The sequence below is a fragment of the Bufo gargarizans genome, chromosome 10 (assembly GCF_014858855.1).
Source record: "Bufo gargarizans isolate SCDJY-AF-19 chromosome 10, ASM1485885v1, whole genome shotgun sequence".
NCBI classification, from domain to species: domain Eukaryota; kingdom Metazoa; phylum Chordata; class Amphibia; order Anura; family Bufonidae; genus Bufo; species Bufo gargarizans.
Window position 1 is genome coordinate 79,597,701 of NC_058089.1, and position 18,412 is coordinate 79,616,112.

The window sequence follows — 18,412 nt, forward strand, 5'->3', positions numbered from 1 at the left end:
TCCGAGTAATGGAGCGCCGAGTCATGGCCCTATCAGGCTCAGAGCGCTGAGTCCCAGGATCAATTTAAACTCCCTCCTGGACATATACCAGTGCCAGTCAGTCTTGTTTGGGCTTACTAGCTAGGTTCCTGATTCTTGGATTCTTTTGGGTAGGTTTGTGCTTTTGACCCAGCTTGTCTTTTGACCACTCTGTCTCACTTGATTTGTACTGTGCATCCCATCTGGTATTTGATCTCTGCTTGTCTTTTGACTATTTTTGGTCTATTGTTTTTGTATTGCATTGTCTGCCTGGTTCTGAGCCATTTTCATATGACTATCCCTGTGTGTTTTTGTCTCTTGGTGTTTCTGTCTGTGCACATTAGTAGCATAGGGACTATCCACCAGTTGCGGTCTTGCTACCTAGGACTTGTACTGCAAGTAGGTAGGGAAAGCAGGCTGGGATCTAGGTCAGGGCTCACTGTCCACATCTGTCCCTACCTTCAGGCGTTACACCTATTATGTACTTTCCTGGGAATAATATAGTAAAATATTTTTAACTGTCATTTTTTTTATCCCCCTCCCACAAATGACATTTTTATCAATCAAATTGATAAACTATACAAATGTTATATTGCATCCGTAAGACTGACCTTTCCTATAAAGTTATGTTATATAAGCCATGTGGTGAACGCTATTAAATAATAAATTAAAAATGTGTTTTTTTTTTATTCATCTTGCCTCACAAAAATGCGGAATGAAAAGCAATTAAAAAGGGCCAACTGTCCCACAAAAAACAAATGTACACAGCACTGTTAGTTATGACTTTTATAACAGGATGATAGGTGGTAAATAATAAAAGTGTTTGGTACAAAAATAATAAAACATAAAAAAAGTATAAATTTTGTATTTTCATAATTGTATCAACCAGCAGAATAAAATAAACATGTCAATTATACCTCATGGTGAAGGCATAAAAAAAACATTAAAAATTGTTTTTGTTCCTCCCTCTGAAGACAGAATAAAAAGTGGTTAAAAAAGCCATGTACAATTATATTTTTTTCCTTTCATATTTATTTCTAGTTTTTACAAAATTGATAAAGAATAAAAAGGATACAACTTTGGTGTTACTGTAATAGTATTGACCCACAGAATAAAGTTAATATGTCAATTATCAGCTCACTAAATTTAGCACAGATGAGGTAGGCACTACCAAGGGACTCTAGTAAATATTTTAAATAAGTTTTGGGGTGCTAAAATAAAAAAAATAAAAAAAACAAAACCAAAAGAAGTTTATTGATGGAAATAGAAAGTAGGTGAATAAAATCCAAAACGTATATGATGCCAGGTCCACACCCCTATTGAAAGAATTCCAACTGGGATCACAATGAACCAGTCAGGGAATCATGTGGTAAATTAACCCCCTCAAACAGTATTACACAGTTGGAATAAACAATAGCATTGGGCCATACATCAACCTCAGGGTTTGGGCATGCAACTGTCAAAGCAGCTGATCAAACACCCAAAGCCTGTTGAACTATCAGACCAATGCATGTGGGAGACACTGCCACTAAATAGTGCACAGCTACTCTCTAACTTACAGGCAGTGCAGGGGAACGCAACCACAATATCCTGCAAATAGTGATGCTAGTTGCAAATCCCTATAGTGCACAGCATGTCTATAAAGATACTATTGATGCCTAGCCTGCCCTGCACATGCTACACATAAAGACTTAAAGGGAACCTGTCACCGCGATTTTGAATAGGAGCGGTATTGAGATGCGAAAAGGAACAGAAAAGAAGAACTACCCCACACACTTAGGGGCAGCACTCCGGCGCTATGATGGCCGTGAAATGGCTGCCACAGTTGGAGATATTTATAGGAAAAGCCTCCACCTATCAGCGACGTCATGTGGAACACCCTCCGCATAGCTGACAGGTCCACAGCGCATCGAGCAGTGAAAATCACGTGCTCCGCTTGGACCCGTGCTGCCTCTAAATGAGGGAGGTTCCAGCCGAGGGCCAGACTCGGTCAGTATACAGAGGACCCCTAACAGACATCTGGCGCTAAGACACTAAAGTAAGGGGATACAGAGCCAGACAGGATCATATGCTAAATGTGACAGATGATAGATGTAATGACCAATCTGTACAATATATGGCTATGCTGTTTAGTATTTGGCAGCCATTCACTATGCCTAACCAAATACAACAGAACAAAAAATCTAAAGTATATCCAGCTGAAACAAGCTATACACATGATATGGGACAATATTAAGGATGCACTCAAAAGAAACATAAATACGAAATACGGAAAATCCACTGTGCCTCCTTCTGCAACAGCCATCTGTCGAAGTCACCTTCTCTAACCGAGGGTCTGATGACTTAGATTCCTTGAAAACGGATGGCATAAAGATCATTGGCATGATGTTCAGCCACATGTCGCGCCACAGGGGTTTCTGCCTCCTTTCTGATGTAATTTAAGTGTTCCCCTATGCGTCTCCTGAATTCCCTCACTGCTTTGCCAACATATTGTATGGAGACTGCCCTTACCAAAGTCACCAATGACCTACTGACAGCCAAAACCAAGAAACAATACTCTGTCCTCCTTCTCCTTGACCTGTCCTCTGCCTTCGACACTGTTGACCACACCCTTCTGTTGCAAACTCTCTCATCTCTTGGCATCACTGACCTGGCTCTCTCCTGGATCACATCATACCTCACAGACCGGACGTTTAGCGTCTCCCACTCCCGCACCACCTCCTCGTCTCATGCCCTCTCTGTTGGTGTCCCGCAAGGCTCTGTCCTAGGACCCCTGCTCTTCTCAATCTACACTTTTAGCCTGGGACAGCTCATAGAGTCCCATGGCTTTCAGTATCACTCCTATGCTGATGACACACAAATCTACCTTTCTGGTCCAGACATCACCACCTTACTATCAAGAATCCCACAATGTCTATCTTCTATATCATCCTTCTTCGCCTCTCACTTTCTTAAACTTAACATGGATAAGACAGAATTCATAATCTTTCCCCCATCTTGTTCAACCCCCCCAACAGACCTATCTATCACGATCAATGGCTGCACATTATCCCCAGTCAAAAAAGCCTGCTGCCTTGGAGTGACCTTAGATTCTGCCCTTTCCTTCCGACCGCACATCCAAGCCCTTTCCACCACCTGCCGCCTCCAACTCAAAAACATCTCCCGCATCTGTGCTTTCCTTAACTTTGAATCTGCGAAAATGCTCGTACATGCCCTCATTATCTCCCGCCTAGACTACTGCAACATTCTCCTCTGTGGCCTTCCATCTAGCACCCTCGCACCCCTCCAATCTATCCTCAACTCCGCTGCCCGACTAATCCACCTCTCACCTTATTACTCCTCTGCCTCTCCCCTCTGCCAATCCCTTCACTGGCTCCCCATTGCCCAACGAATCCACTTCAAAGTACTGACAAACACATACTAGGCCGTCCATAACCTGTCCCCTCCCTACATCTCTGAGCTACTTTCCCGATACATCCCCACACGCACTCTCCGATCCTCACAAGACCTCCTTCTCTCCTCTCCTCTTATCGCCTCTTCCCACAATCGACTCCAAGATTTCTCCCGTGCATCCCCCATACTCTGGAACTCGCTACCCCAACATATCAGACTCTCACCTATAGTGGAATCCTACAAAAGAAACCTGAAAACCCACCTCTTCAGACAAGCCTACAACCAATGACCCTGCTGCCTCTATACCGCCATGACCAACTCAGCCCGCACCTACTGTGTCCTTCTCCCATACCATGTAGATTGTAAGCCCTCACGGGCAGGGCCCTCTCTCCTTCTGTACCAGTTTGTAACTCATCTTGTTTATGATTAGTACAATTGTCTGTTATGTATGTGCACCGCTTATCATATGTACAGCGCTATGGAATGAATGGCGCTTAAATAATAAATAATAATAATAATAATAATATTGTATGCCGCATACACACGTTATTAAATAAACCAGGCCCATGCAGCGGCAGTTAATAAAGGACCTGATAAAGAATTTGCGGCCCGTGTTGGTACTGGACTCTACGGATGGAATTGCAGGCAATACAATGACCGCATTTGAAGGTCCCTAAAAATGTTGTTCTCCAAGGGGATTCACATGTTATACGATAGAGGAATGGAGTCTATGAACAAGGCGGTCCCGATGTTTCTACCTCTCTAACATGTCAATTATACTACATGGTGAATGCTATAATAGTATCAATAAAAAATACACAGTATCTTGAAAAAAATAAACACACAAACGAAAAAAAATGGTAGAAATTGTTGTTTTTGTTCACCTTGCCTCAAAAAAAAATCATCAAATGGTTTTGTGAATTCCAATGTGGTCTCAATAATAACTAGACATTGATTCGCAAAAAAGGAGCCTTCTCACATACGTAGCTCTAAAATTAGAAAAATAGTTAAAGGTTATCCCATCTTGCTGTTTCTATAGTGAGATAGGGCTAGACGCTGGCATTAGATGGCTGGTCTTGTGGAAACTGCCAAGTGGGCCGGTGCTCTGCCGTTTCCATAACTCCCAGTATAGTGAATGTTAGCTATGGAAATAGTGTCGCTTTTTCTGCTACACTGTGTGGAAACAGTCAGATGGGACAATCCCTTTAAGGGTGTCAGAATGTGGTGACACAACACAAAGCTATATTATTTTTTTTTATAAAAAGGAGCTTTTTCCATAAATGTAAAAGGCTATTTTTATGATGCAATAAACATCTTTAAAAAACAACAACTAAAAGCAATGTCGAAATTGTGTTGTTTTTGCACACTGTTGCCCCAAATATTTGTTTAAAAGTTAAACATTACAGTACTGGAACCCCAAAATGGTGGAATTAAAAAAACACAACTTGTAGAAACCAAGGGGGGATTTATCAAACTGGTGTAAAGCAGAACTGGCTTAGGTGCCCATAGCAAACAATTAGATTCCACCATTTATTTTCCAAACGAGCTGTGGAAAATGAATCTGATTGGTTGCTATGGGCAACTAAGCAAGTTATACTTTACACCAGTTTCATAAATCTCCCCCCAAATCCTCATATGGCTATGTTGACGAAGCAATAAAAAAGTTATGGTTTTTAAAAAGTGAAGATGAAATAAATGAAAAAAAAAAAAAATTGCCGGTCGCTTAAATTGACCCTTCCATTAAAGATGTAAAATTCATATAAACTTTAATAAACTTAACTGTTTAGGCTCCAGCGGCACGATCCTCAGTAAACAGAATGCAATTCTCTGTTTCTCCCAGCAGTGGGAGTGTGCTGGAGGAGATTGGCAGTGGGCTGTTAGCTCAACTACTCTATTACTGTGTACTAGTGTTTCTGACTAATGGAGCGCTGAGTCATGGACCTATCAGGTTCGGATTCAGGGACTCAGTGTTCTATATAAATTCCTTTCTGTCCATACACCATTGCCAGTGATAGCCTTGTTTGGCTCACTAGCTACATTACTTGTTCCCTGCTCCTGCATTTGGTACCAATTTCCTCTGTGCTTCTGACCACTCTCTGTCTCACATGTTTGGTACTGTGCAGCCCATCTGGTTCTGACTCATTGATGCTTTTGTGTTTTGTGCTTTTGTGTTTGTTGTCTGTTGGTGTTTACCCGTCTCTGCACTTAGAGTAGTGACTACTTAGAGTAGTGACAGCTGTCCAGTTACGGTTCTGCCAATTAGGGCTTATACTGCAAGTAGGTAGGGAAGGCAGGCAGGGTTCTAGGTTAGGGCTCACTGTCCTTGCCTGTCCCTACCTACAAGCGTTACATTAACTGGGGAACAATCAGAACACTTACATAGTGACCTCCTTTTCATAGTTTTAGTTGCAGATCCACCATTTTCCATGCTAATCTTTTACCATCCAAGATTTACACACCACTTCTCAAACTATCTGATATACACTATGCATCAGTAGCCTAAACCATTTCCTACTTGTCCAGGCTTGCTCTTGGATTGGCCAACACTGTTCAATCCAACGGCAGCAGGAAGTGTCTTCATCTACCAAGTGCGCAGTGTGCATCAGGCAGTCTGAGAAGCAGAATAGGCAATTCGGAGGAGCATGGAAAGTGATACATTAGATCTGCATCTAAAAAAATGAAAAGAGGGCACCATGTACAGTAAGTGCACTGTTCGTTCTCCAGTTAATTTTTTTTATTCATTTATTTTCTTAATGGGGAGGGGGGGGGGTTGCTTTAGGTACCAAACGAGGGGGTGTCTTTAAGGGGTTTATGTATCACATCGTGGGACCATTATTTGCTTTACCTTTACCTTTCCTCGCCTGAACTAGGAAAATCTTTAAATTTTTTAATTTCTTAGAAAAATTTTAAAACCCGAGGATTCTAGATGGCAAGTGGCTGAATAATTGTCTATTCATTTACTGAGCAGCCATTTGATGGTTACCTCTACCACTGATCATAGTACTTGACCATGGGTTTTAATTTAATCCACCCTGGAGGCAACATTTATATAGAGTTTATATGTATTTTTTTAATGTGATCTTCTAGGTTTCTTAACAAAGTCATGTACACACGGATAGATTAGAGCAAATTTACTAATTCTGTACACCCATAATGTTAGGCTGTCCAGACATTTACCAGATCTACCACAGTGGCTCAGGCTGGATTATAAATTGGTGCTCGGATAGAAACTTTTGTCTAACTTTATACAAACTACTGGTTGGCATACTTTGCAACGGAATTTGCAATTATGATGCAATTTTGGAGCAAAATGTTGCATCTTAGGTCACACCCCTTTCTTGCTAACTCACATCCCTTTTCCTTGAATCTTCACCCCCTTTGCCAAATTGTGCCAATCTGTACAAAGTTTTGGTACATTTTATGACATGGTCTAGGTGCACTCACATTAGTAATTCTGGGTGATTGTCTATGAAATTACCATGTATGTGAAATAGAATAGGAATATTAGCCCGTATTTACTAATGTGAGTGCACCAAGATGTTGATGGAGGTTGCGTCAACATTCTAAAAAATCAAGTTTTGGAAAAATGTGCCTAGCTCACCAGGAGCGCGTCTTAGTCAAAAGGGGTGTGGCTTCTCAGGAAAGGGTGTGAGCTAAGGTGCACCATAATTGCACCAAAATTCTGGTATGAAATTATGTGGCAAATTAAGGCGACTGATAGTTGATTTAAAGTTAGACACAAGAGTTCTGCCCTGCACCAAATTTATCCAACACCAGCAACTGTGATAACTAGAGATGAGTGACGTTCTTGAAAATCCGATTCAGCTGCTTAACAAAACTTTACCAGAAATTACTTAGTCACGAAGCACATTTCTTTTTAATTAATGGGTGCAATGACTGGGAACGATTGTGCCACCCCCAGTCATTCAACCCCTCAGATGCTGCGTTTATCGTTCATCGTGGCATCTGAGATGCACATTGTGGCTTTCAGGGGTTAATCTGCTGAGAGAAAAAAAATACTTACCACGTAGAGGCTGCCACGCCCATCTGGATTGAAGATCCAACGTGAAATCTCGCACGGTGCATGATGCCATCTCGTCGCCCAGTGTGGTAACGTCATATGTCACCATGCGAGTGATTTTGCATGCGATCTTCTATCAAGATGGCTGCGTTGGCTTCTATGTGTTTAAATAGGGGCGGTGAGTTTGATTCCCTCCCATCAAATTTTCCCTGAAATTCAGATCAAAGTCCACTTCGGATACCTCAATTCGCTCAACACTAGTGATAACTTTGGTGCATGTCTAGACAGCCTGTCTAAGTTTGTGCGACCTATAGGATTAGTAAATCTGCTCCACTGATTATTAGTATATATATATATATATATATATATTATACTATGTACAGTATATATATTAGTATATAACTATACATTGAGCAGGTAGTGAATACAGTGATTATAGAGGAATTACTACAAGTGTGCATGTCTTACTATCCAGTAACCTACCTTCCTCTATATACCTTGCAGGCAGTGTATGGATATTTCCCATTTATTTTATGTATTCTGTCCTATGCAATAGTGTCCTCTACCAGTTTGCATTCGGTGTTCTGGTTTTCCAATATATATCTATTATTATATTCTTTGTTACATTGGTGTTTGCCGTCTACTTTACCGGACTGAAGGTGAGTTATGAACTCTCATATTAGTAATGTGCGCTGTTGCTACCATTTCCTGTGTTATGTTCCATCTGTTGTAATCTTTATTGACTGCTCTACCCCCTTTTGTGTTGGCCTTACCCCTTCTTTTATGTTTTTCCTGTTCCCTTTTTGTGTATCTCTTTTTCTGCCATGTCTCTTTTACACCTTTGTGGTATCTCCTCTTTTTCTTTGTTGCTTTAACTACTGTAGCATTCTTTTATATGTCAATTGTTGGTGCTTTTTACCTACTAGCTTTATTTACTGCATTGGCCTTAATTTTTGTGCCCCATTGAACTTTTCCCCTCTAATCATTAGGGTTAATACAAAGCTTTGCTTAAAGCAACACTCAGACAAAATGTTTTCTTATTTTTACCCATTTCTACATGTAAACGTATCCAGATCTTCCTCTTTGTAATATAGGCTTCGTACATTCCCCCTGATTGTTCATGTGATCTTAAAGTGAATTACCGATTTACACATAGCCTGATGTGCGAACTGGAAGCCACTGGGCGTCATTTATTAAGGGACTTTTGACTATTTTAGTAGAAAAAATTGTCCCTTTTTTAACCGATCGTGCAAGCTGGTTTTATGCTGTGTTTGGCAGCTGGGTGGAGCAGGGGTGTGCTAGGGCAAATTTACTAACATTTACAGATGGAAACAGGCATAAATGTTGGTGATAAACTGACGTCATTTTTTCGCCAGGCGTAACTAGGGGAACTAAGACCGCCGTAAGTAGCTGATCTTAGTAAATGTGCCCCACTTTCTTTTTGAATGTTGCCCTGGAAAAAGACATTTGTTGCAGTGTTGCGTTAAGAATAGAAAGTCAAACTTTGGTTTCCCTTATCTGATCTTCTTCCTACGGGACCTTTGATGCCGACCAAGGAATTACTGTTGCATAAGTTTTTTTTGCCATATATGACATTTATGGAATATCCACAGGGTATGCTATTAATGTTTGCTAGGTGCAGGTCCCAGCTCTCTGATCTTCTTCCTACGGGACCTTTGATGCCGACCAAGGAATTACTGTTGCATAAGTTTTTTTTGCCATATATGACATTTATGGAATATCCACAGGGTATGCTATTAATGTTTGCTAGGTGCAGGTCCCAGCTCTCTACCTTTTTTCTGTTGGGAGTTCAGAAAATAGTCAAGTTTGCTTACTCAACTCCCATTAAAGTGAAGAGAGGAAGATGAGGCCTTCTTTCCTGTACAGGAAAGTATCCTGGTGGGCCGATGCCCAGGGGACCCCCTGAGCCCTCCTTATGGCCACCAGGCAGGTAACTAATGATCTGTGGCTCCCTGAACTAACGCTGGGGGTGTCAAGTAGTTATGTACCTGGCCAGTGAGCACAGGATTCTGATTCCAGAATTCAACTGTATTGGCTTTGCTGGCAGGGGCGGATTGGCCATAAACCTTACCGGGAAATTTCCCAGTGGGCTGATGCCCAGGGGGCCGCCTGAGCCCTCCTCACGGCCAGCCAGTGGAAGTTTTTGGTGATGTATTTTGTGCTGCTGGCAGTATTTTGTGATGGACTGTGGTATTTGGCTCTTTTGGGGTGGTATACTGTGTCACAATATTGTATTTCTGGCCTTCCATAAATTTGGACCAGCCTACTAAAAGGGGACATTTTTTCCAGGGCCACTTTAAGTTCTCAGTCCTCCCCTGATTGCTGGGGTGGTATTTTGTGCCACAATATGGTATTGCTGGCTCCCGCTATTTCTATTAGTCCCACCGTCTGTCAGTTTGGACCCACCTACAACATGGGGACTCTTTTTTATTATTTTTTTTCGAAGGCCACTTTAAGTTCCCAGTCCGCCCCTCTCTAGATAAAATTAGCCACAATTCACTGAATAATTCAGTAGATAGCACAAGAACAGCCTGATCCTGAATGAAAAAATTATTGTGGTTAAGGCCTTACTTACTTGATCAGTGCTTGGTCAGGGATTTCCATCAGTAACTGTGAGCCAAAACCAGATGTGGGTCTAAAACACAGAAGCTTTGCAAATCATTGTGTTATACTGTAGCCTCCACTACTGGTTTTGGCTCAGAATCGGTGTTGGAAATCACTAACTAAATCACTAAAATGTGAACTAGGCCTTACTGCAGATCAGACGTTAAAATAAATAAATAAACTTACCTCGCTTGCTCCAGACAGCATTGCAGATCGAGGACTCGCCACACTGCTATTCCAGCCTGTGCTGCACAGTCAGGTTGTAGTGCGGGCCAGAGAGGGTGAGTACAGCCAGTGCATCGCTGCCATCCCCCTCTCCGTGCCTCACACATGCTGATGACCGATTCCATAATGGAAGCGGTTATTAGCATTCTGACTAGTGTTGATCGAGCACCGTAGTGCTCGGGGGCTCTGGCCGAACACATCGGGATGTTCGAGTGCTCGACCGAGCTCCCGAGCATAATGGAAGTCAATGGGAGAACCCGAGGATTAAACCAGGTACCCCCTGCTCTGAAGAGGGGAGGGTGCCTGGTTCATAGGAAAATGTCAGAAATTGATGGAAACACCACTGAAATGGTTCTGGAACAGCATGAGGAGGATGTCTGCCTTATCAACTTTCAATGTTATTTTCAGCCCAAACCATGTAGACCATGGGTAACAGGGGAATCATGGTTCGATTCTGGAGAGGGAGCCTGAGAAACAGCTACGGCTACAACATCCAAGCAAGGTAGCATGCATGCAAATTACCTATTAGGTATAATTAGGTGAGGGCCTGCAGGTGAGCTGACCCTGTAAAAGATTGTATGTGCGAGCCTGCTGGTGAGCTGACCCTGTAAAAAAATTTAATGCGAGGGCCTTCAGGTGATCTGACCCTGTAAAATATTTGAGGTGTGGGCCTACTGGTGAGCTGACCCTGTAAAATATTTCATGTGCGGGCCTACTGGTGAGCTGAACCAGTAAAAGATTGAAGGTCAGGGCCTGCTGGTAGGCTGACCCTCTAAAAAATTATATGCAAGGGCCTGCATGTGAGCTGACCCTGTAAAACATTATATGCGAAGGGCATATATGCAAGGGCATTATATGTGATGAATAAGCATGTTGATATGATGGAAGAGGAGGAGGAGGATGAGAAAAGACAGATTCAACCATATACCCTTGTTTGTGCTTGAAGAAGTGCATGGGAATACAGTGTATTCAGTACATTATAAACAACACATTTAAAGTGCCTTTATGTTCAGCCGCTTTCCTCTGGCGGAGTCGAAGTCATGGTCAATCTAGGCCTTCTTCATTTTTATCTGAGTCAACCTGTCAGCATTTTCAGTTGACAGGGGGATACGCTTATCTGTTATAATGCCACCAGCAGCACTAAATACCGCTCAGATAAAACGCTGGCGGCATAGAGCGCCAGTTCGTGCCACGTGTCCAGCTTGGACACCAGTAGTTGTAAGGCACTGAGGGATCATTGAAGATGCTGACATGGTCTGCTATGTACTCCTTCACCATCTTCCAAAAATGTTCCCTCCTTGTGACACTAGGCCGCGCACCAGGGTGAGGGTGCAGACGGGGTGTCATGAAACTGTCCCAGCCTTTGGAGAGTGTTGCCCTGCCTCTGTTGGAACTGATGTGTGTTCCCCTTGTCTCCCCTGCTTGGTTGGCCAAGGAACTATGGAATCTGCCGCCAGCGTTGTCAGATTGAAATTTTTGGAACAATTTTTCAACAAGGATCTTCTGGTATTGCACCATTTTGCTCGTCCTCTCCACCAGAGGAATGAGAAATAAGATGTTCTCTTTGTGGCGGGGGTCGAGAAAGATGAAGAACCAGTAATCCGTGTTGTCTAAAATGCATATAACACGCGGGTCGTGGGAAAGGCAGCCTAACATGAAGTCAGCCATGCGTGCCAGAGTACCAACAGGCAAGACTACGCTGTCGTCATCAGGAGAATCACTCTCAATCTCCTCATCCTCTTCCTCCTCTTTGGCCCACCCACGCTGAACAGATGGAATTAAACTTCCATGGGTACTACCCTCTGTAGCAGAGGCAACCGTTTTCTGCTCGTCCTCCTCCTCTTCATCGTCCAATTTGCGCTGAGATGACGAACTGAAGGTGGTCTGGCTATCACCCTGTGTAATGTCTTCCCCCATTTCCACCTCTTCCACATGCAAAGCGTCGTCCTTAATTGTGAGCAGCGAGTGTTTGAGTAGACACAGAAGTGGGATGGTTACGCTGATAATAGCGTTATCGCCGCTCATAATCTGTGTTGATTCTTTAAAGTTTCTTTAAACCTCACAGAGGTCAGACATCCATGACCACTCCTCACTTGTGAATAGGTGAAGCTGACTGGAAAAGCGAAGACCATGTTGCAGCTGGAGTTCCACTACTGCCCTCTGCTGCTCACAAAGCCTGGCCAACATGTGGAAAGTCAAGTTCCAGCGGGAGCTCACGTCGAACAACTTCAAGAGCTGCTGCAGCGTTGACAGACCAGCTGAAGCTGTCAGTGACTTGCTGAAATGTGCACACACGCAGCGCACCTTCACCAGTAGCTCAGGCAAATTGGAATAGGTTTTGAGAAACCGCTGAACCACAAGGTTGAACACGTGGGCTAGGCATGGGATGTGTCTGAGCTTGACGAGCTCCAAAGCCGCCACCAAGTTACGGCCATTATCAGACACAACCATGCCACAGCTCTGCAGCGGTGTGCTATTTGTAACCTAAGCATATCAGCTTCAGCATGGCCTGTTACCGCTTCCTCACTGCAGTGCTACACTGCTTCCAGCTACCAACTGATGGCTGACTGGTGCTGCATGCGGATAATTCAGAGGTGTAAGTGGAGGAGGAGGAGAAGTGGGGGTTGAAGCCACTAACGTAGGTGCTGGCGGAAACCCTGATCGACGTAGGGCCCGCAATCCTTGGCATTGGTAGCATCTCTGCCATCACAGGGTACGATTTGTTCGCGGCCTCTAACGTTCACCCAGTGTGCCACCATCGAAATGTAGCGGCCCTAGCCAAATGCACTTGTCCATGTGATCGTGGTTAAGTGGACCTTCCCAGGAACTGCATTGGTCAGGGCACGTGTGATGTTACGGGACACATGGTGGTGTAAGGCAGGCACGGCACACCGTGAAAAATAGTGGCAGCTGGGGACTGCGTAACGAGGGATGGCCGCTGACACCAGGCTGCGGAAGGTCTCAGTGTCCACAAGCCTAAATGGCAACATTTCCAGGGCCAGTCATTTGGAAAGGTGCGCATTTAGTGCTATAGCCTGTGGGTGGCTGGGTATTTGCGCTTGCGTTCAAATGCCTGGGGTAAGGACATTTGTACACTGTGCTGGGACACGCTGGGACTGCACTGGGACACAGAAGTGGATGTGCGAGCTGATGGTACTTGTGAAGGTCCAGGTGCATGGCGTGAGGCATCTGGGCCTGCGTCTTGGACAGGATATTGGCCAGCACGTAACGCAGGGGAAGAGGAGACAGTGGTGTGACCCTCAGACACTGGTTGTGGACCCAGGCATTCGGCCCACCTATTAGTGTGCTTTGATGCCATGTGGCGGATCATGCTGGTGGTGGTGAGGTTGCTACTGTTAACGCCCCGGCTCATTTTCTTATGGCACAGGTTACAAACTACTATTCTTTTGTCCGCATTTTCCTAAAAAAAGCACCATACTGCGTAACATCTACCCCTTAGCAAGGGAGATTTCTGCAAGGGGTTGCTCCATGGAACAGTTGCGAGCCTGTGTGGTGTGGCCCGCATTCTCCCTTTTGGCACCCCACTGCCTCTTCCAGCCTGTTTCGTTGTGGCATATCCCTCACCTTCTGTACTGCTGTCTTCGCTCGGCTCTCCACCTTCCCAGGTTGGGTCAGTGACCTCATCGTCCACCACCTCCTCTTCCACTTCCTCACTCTGATCATTCTCTTTATTTGTTGACATAACCACAACCTCAGTGATTGACAACTGCGTCTCATCCTCTTCATCAACTGCTTGAGACAGTAATTGCGGTTGACTTGACAAATGACTGATTTGCAACTGTGTCTCATCATCATCCATCTCATTAAGCACTAATTGCCGTTCCCCACCGTCATGTTCTTGTGACTGTGGATGTTTAAGAGGTTGGGAATCAGGGCTCAAGATCTCATGTCCCTCTTCAAGCGTGCTTGGCGAGAGGGCCAAATCAAGTAATAGCAATGAAAAGAGGTCCTCGGAATATCCAAGTGTGGGAACACTTGTTTGGCCAGACTGTAAATGGTGGGAGGAAGGAGGATCAGGGTGAGGATTGTGTTGACCAGACTCCTGGCTACTGAGACTGGACTTGGGGGAAGACAGTGTGGTGCTTAACCAACTGGAAGCATTATCTGCTGCAATCCAACCGACCACCTGGTCGCACTGGTCTGACTGGGACATGAAGCTAGGTATCTTGGATTATTGTTTTTCTTGTGCTCTGGCAGCAGGCACTGTTTCTCTGCGGATAGTTAAAATAGTGTTAGTCAGGCACTCATCAACTGGCACGACACAGATATATATATATATATATATATAAATATATAAAAAATATGCGTTTTTATTGGTAACAGTATATAAAAAGAGGGGTATAGTGTTGGTAACAAATAGATAAAAATAGATAAAAATTAATATTCCATGATGGTATTAAAATATGGTGGTATACAGCAGGGTTAGATGTATAATAATGTCAGCAGCCCCTGGTTGGGTGACTATCTCTTCATACAAAAAGATGTTAAAAAAGGCTGTTTCTCTGCGCCCAGGGCCACGGCCTCTTCGTGCACCATCAGCATCACGGTCATTTTCCCATCCGTTACTGCTCGTCGTCTTCATTAAAATTTGATATATGCTTGAAAATATGTCACATGTACAGTAGCGTAGGATTTAGAAGTGTATGTGCAAAAAAATTTACAAAGGCATTTGTGGTGAGGAAACGTTATACAGGACAGGTACCACAGGTAATGTCACAGTTCGCAGTGTCTACGTAAATAGAGCACTGGATGTCACTGATATTTTAGGGATGCGCACAGTTTACGCAGGAGATGTGGGTCTCTGAAAAGTTCTTTTGTATAAAAATCTTCCTATTACATTCCCTACACCTTCTGTCCCTTCCTATGCACAGCTCTCCCTAACACTGAGCAATTGAGCGCAGGTTGCGCTACAAACATATATTGCTGCTGTCACACACAATAGTCCTTACAAGGACTTTTGGGTCTATGAAACGTTTTTGTAGAAAAATGTAATTCAATTACACTCCCTAAACGCTGTCCCTTCCTATGTTCATCTCTCTCTGACTTAGAATGAGCCAAACACGCATCATTGGGTGCTATATAGTACCAGCCAGCCAATCACTGTAATGCCAGTAGCCAACATGGCTACTGGCATTACAGTGAGGGCAGTACTTACCTGCACGTTTATTGGCTGCTTAGCAGTCCCGAAACGTGCGGGGAGGAGACTCAAGCATTGCGCTCGAGCACATGCGGTACTCGGCTGAGTACCGCCATGTGCCGAGCATAGCGATGCTCGAGCCAAACTGATATTCGGCCGAGCATGCACGGTCAACACTAAATTTGACTATAAGACTGCACTGCCACTGTTCCCCACTTTTCTGGTTGCGGGGTGCGTCTTATAGTCCGAAAGATTTGTGTGCGTTTCTTAATGATGCTTAACCAATTTTTTCAGCGCATGCACTTTTGAAAGCTGTAACTTTTTTTTGTCTTTTTTTGCGTTTTTTCAATCTCCCATGGGGCTTTTTTGTGCAATTGTTTACAACTATTTTTTATTTTTTTATACACAGGAAAATGTTAAAAAAAGGGGATCAAATACTATTTTTCTAATTTTTTTTAAGCACATGAGCAACTGAAACATTTTTTATTGCGTCCCCTTTCCTTTTCATATAGGGCATATATACATAGGAAGTTAAGAAATAAATGCGGACCACCCAAACCTTAAAGGGGACAGGGAATAACAGATCGCTGGGGGTCCTACCGCTGGGAGCTCTCTCTACCAATAACAAAAACAGGGGCACTGTACCACCTGAATCCCCTCTGAAAAGAGCAGCGTGGCCGGTCGGGCATGCGTGCAACTGCTCCATTCATTTCTAAGGGAATCCTAGAGCCCTGTACTCGGCTATTTTCGGGAACTTCCATGGAAATGAATAGAGCAGCCACCCACATGCCTGACCGGCCGCAGGAGGTACTGGGCTTCCATTCTCGTGATCTAATAGTTGTCTCCTAACCTGTGCATAGGGGATAACTTCTGACAACCGGGATACTCCTTTAAGGTCAGCAGTGCGAAAGTGATTAATTTCCTCTTGACAGAACCTCATTAGCATCCAAGGGAGTGGTGGATATTTTATACAGTACTGAGTCGCTGTTGATCACATTTCACACTTGATGTATGGAAACGTTTCTGAATACATTACCATAATCATCTGCTGCTTGTGAAATGATATAAAGCAACCATGAATTAGATGGAATAGAAAAAATAAACAAGTGCATTAAGAGTGATAGTTTGATGTGGCAGTATTTCTGCTTTTTTTAATTCTTGAATATGTAAAATTACAATACAAAATCACTTGAATATAAACTGATTTGTCTGCTGAAATTCAAAGCAGATCTGGTTAAAAAAAAAACAAAAAAACATCACATCAACTGGGAGCGAACAGAACACGTAAATGGTGCCCTCTTTTTTATCTTTCCTGCTGCAGATCTACTGATTCCCAGGCTCCTCTTCTGCCATCCCACTTCTCAGACCACCTGATTCACGCTGTGCCTTTGGTAGTCCAAGACACTTACTGCTTGTCCAGCCTTGCTCTGGGATTGCCCAAAATTTGTGAGCAGTGCTGGCCAATCTAAGAGCTGCATGGAAATGTCTTGGACTATCAAATGTACAGTGTAAAAATCACCTAGCCGTGTATTTTAATTCTATATAAACCTTTATAGAACATATACTTGGATGCCAGTGATTTGTGTTACCAGATGTCCTTAACAAATGTTTCCGCCCAAAAAATATATAACGTAAGTTGCAGGGAACCAGGACATCACTAGTTTCTTTTCCTAAGTTAAATTGGCTTAGTTGCCCATATCAACCAATCAGATTCTACCTTTCATTTTCCAAGGAACTCTTAAACATGAAAGCTGGACTCTAATTGGTTGCTATGGGCAACTAATCCAGTGTTTCATTACACCAGTTTTGATAAATATCCCGCCTCATGCTTCTGCATTTGATGATGAATGATGCATCAATATAATCTAGGCAGTAATCTCTCTTTGTTCTCTTTATTATTTGCAGAGACTTGTTGAATCCTTTTCTATTTAAGCACATTACAACAGGCGAAACTAGAATGTCTGGCATCTCACCCAGTTACAGAAAGAATGTTGAATGATCTGTAATAAAATATTTTTCGTTGTATTGCAGCAGCGTTTTTTGTGATCAATGTGGATAAGCCAAACTGTAAAGAAAGCAATAAATGACAAAAAGAGAGCATATAAAACACTAAAACAGGAGGGTAGCATGGAAGCACTGAAAAACTATAAGGAAAAGAAATAGAACATGTAAAAAACTAATAAAAGCGGCCAAAATAGAGACCGAGAGATTAATTGCCAAAAAGAGTAAAACTAAATCTAAAATGTTCTTCAATTATATAAATGGTAAAAAGTATAAATCTGAAGGTGTCGGCCCTTTAAAGAGTAATGAGGAGGAAGTCGCAGAGAGCGACGAGGAGAAAGCAAAGCTGTTAAATATTTTTTTCTCCAATGTATTCACTGAGGAAAAAAAAATGTCAGATGACATGCTGAATGTAAAAATGAATTCCCCATTAAAAGTGTCCTGTCTGAACAAGGAATAAGTACAACAGCGAACTTAAAAAGACTAAAATAGACAAATCGCCAGGACCGGATGGCATACACCCCCATATCCTAAGGGAATTAAGTAATGTCATAGCCAGACCCTTATTTCTGATATTTGCGGACTCTATACTGACAGGGAATGTCCCACAGGATTGGTGCATAGCAAATGTGGTGCCAATATTCAAAAAAGGGCCCAAAAACAGAGCCTGGAAACTATAGGTCGGTAAGTTTAACATCTGTTGTGGGTAAACTGAAGGTTTTCTGAGAGATGCTATGTTAGAGCATCTTAACGGAAATAAGCAAATAACGCCATATCAGCATGGCTTCATGAGGGATCGGTCATGGCAAACTAATTTAATCAGTTTCTATGAGGAGGTAAGTTCTAGACTTGACAGCAGCGAATCAATGGATGTTGTATATCTGGACTTCTCCAAAGCATTTGACACTGTACCACATAAAAGGTTAGTATATAAAATTAGAATGCTCAGACTGGGAGAAAACGTCTTTATG

At 43.0% G+C, this 18,412-nt stretch overlaps 1 protein-coding gene across 4 annotated transcripts in view; it reads left to right on the forward strand.

Annotated features, from left to right (window-relative positions):
* LOC122920771 (transmembrane protein 272-like) overlaps window positions 1–17,470 on the forward strand; it is a 103,752-nt gene extending 86,282 nt beyond the window's left edge. For 2 of the 4 annotated variants that reach the window (XR_006386938.1, XM_044270495.1), the window contains 2 exons: window positions 7,937–8,091; window positions 17,346–17,470. Coding sequence is in view for 1 of the 4 variants with exons in the window: in XM_044270495.1 (XP_044126430.1) it covers window positions 7,937–8,091; window positions 17,346–17,372 (182 nt within the window). In the remaining 3 variants the exon portion in view is untranslated. Of the gene's footprint in view, window positions 1–7,936; window positions 8,092–10,690; window positions 10,732–17,345 lie in introns of those variants that run through there. The other 2 variants (XR_006386936.1, XR_006386937.1) reach the window with 2 other exon arrangements.
* Window positions 17,471–18,412: the final 942 nt, after the last annotated feature.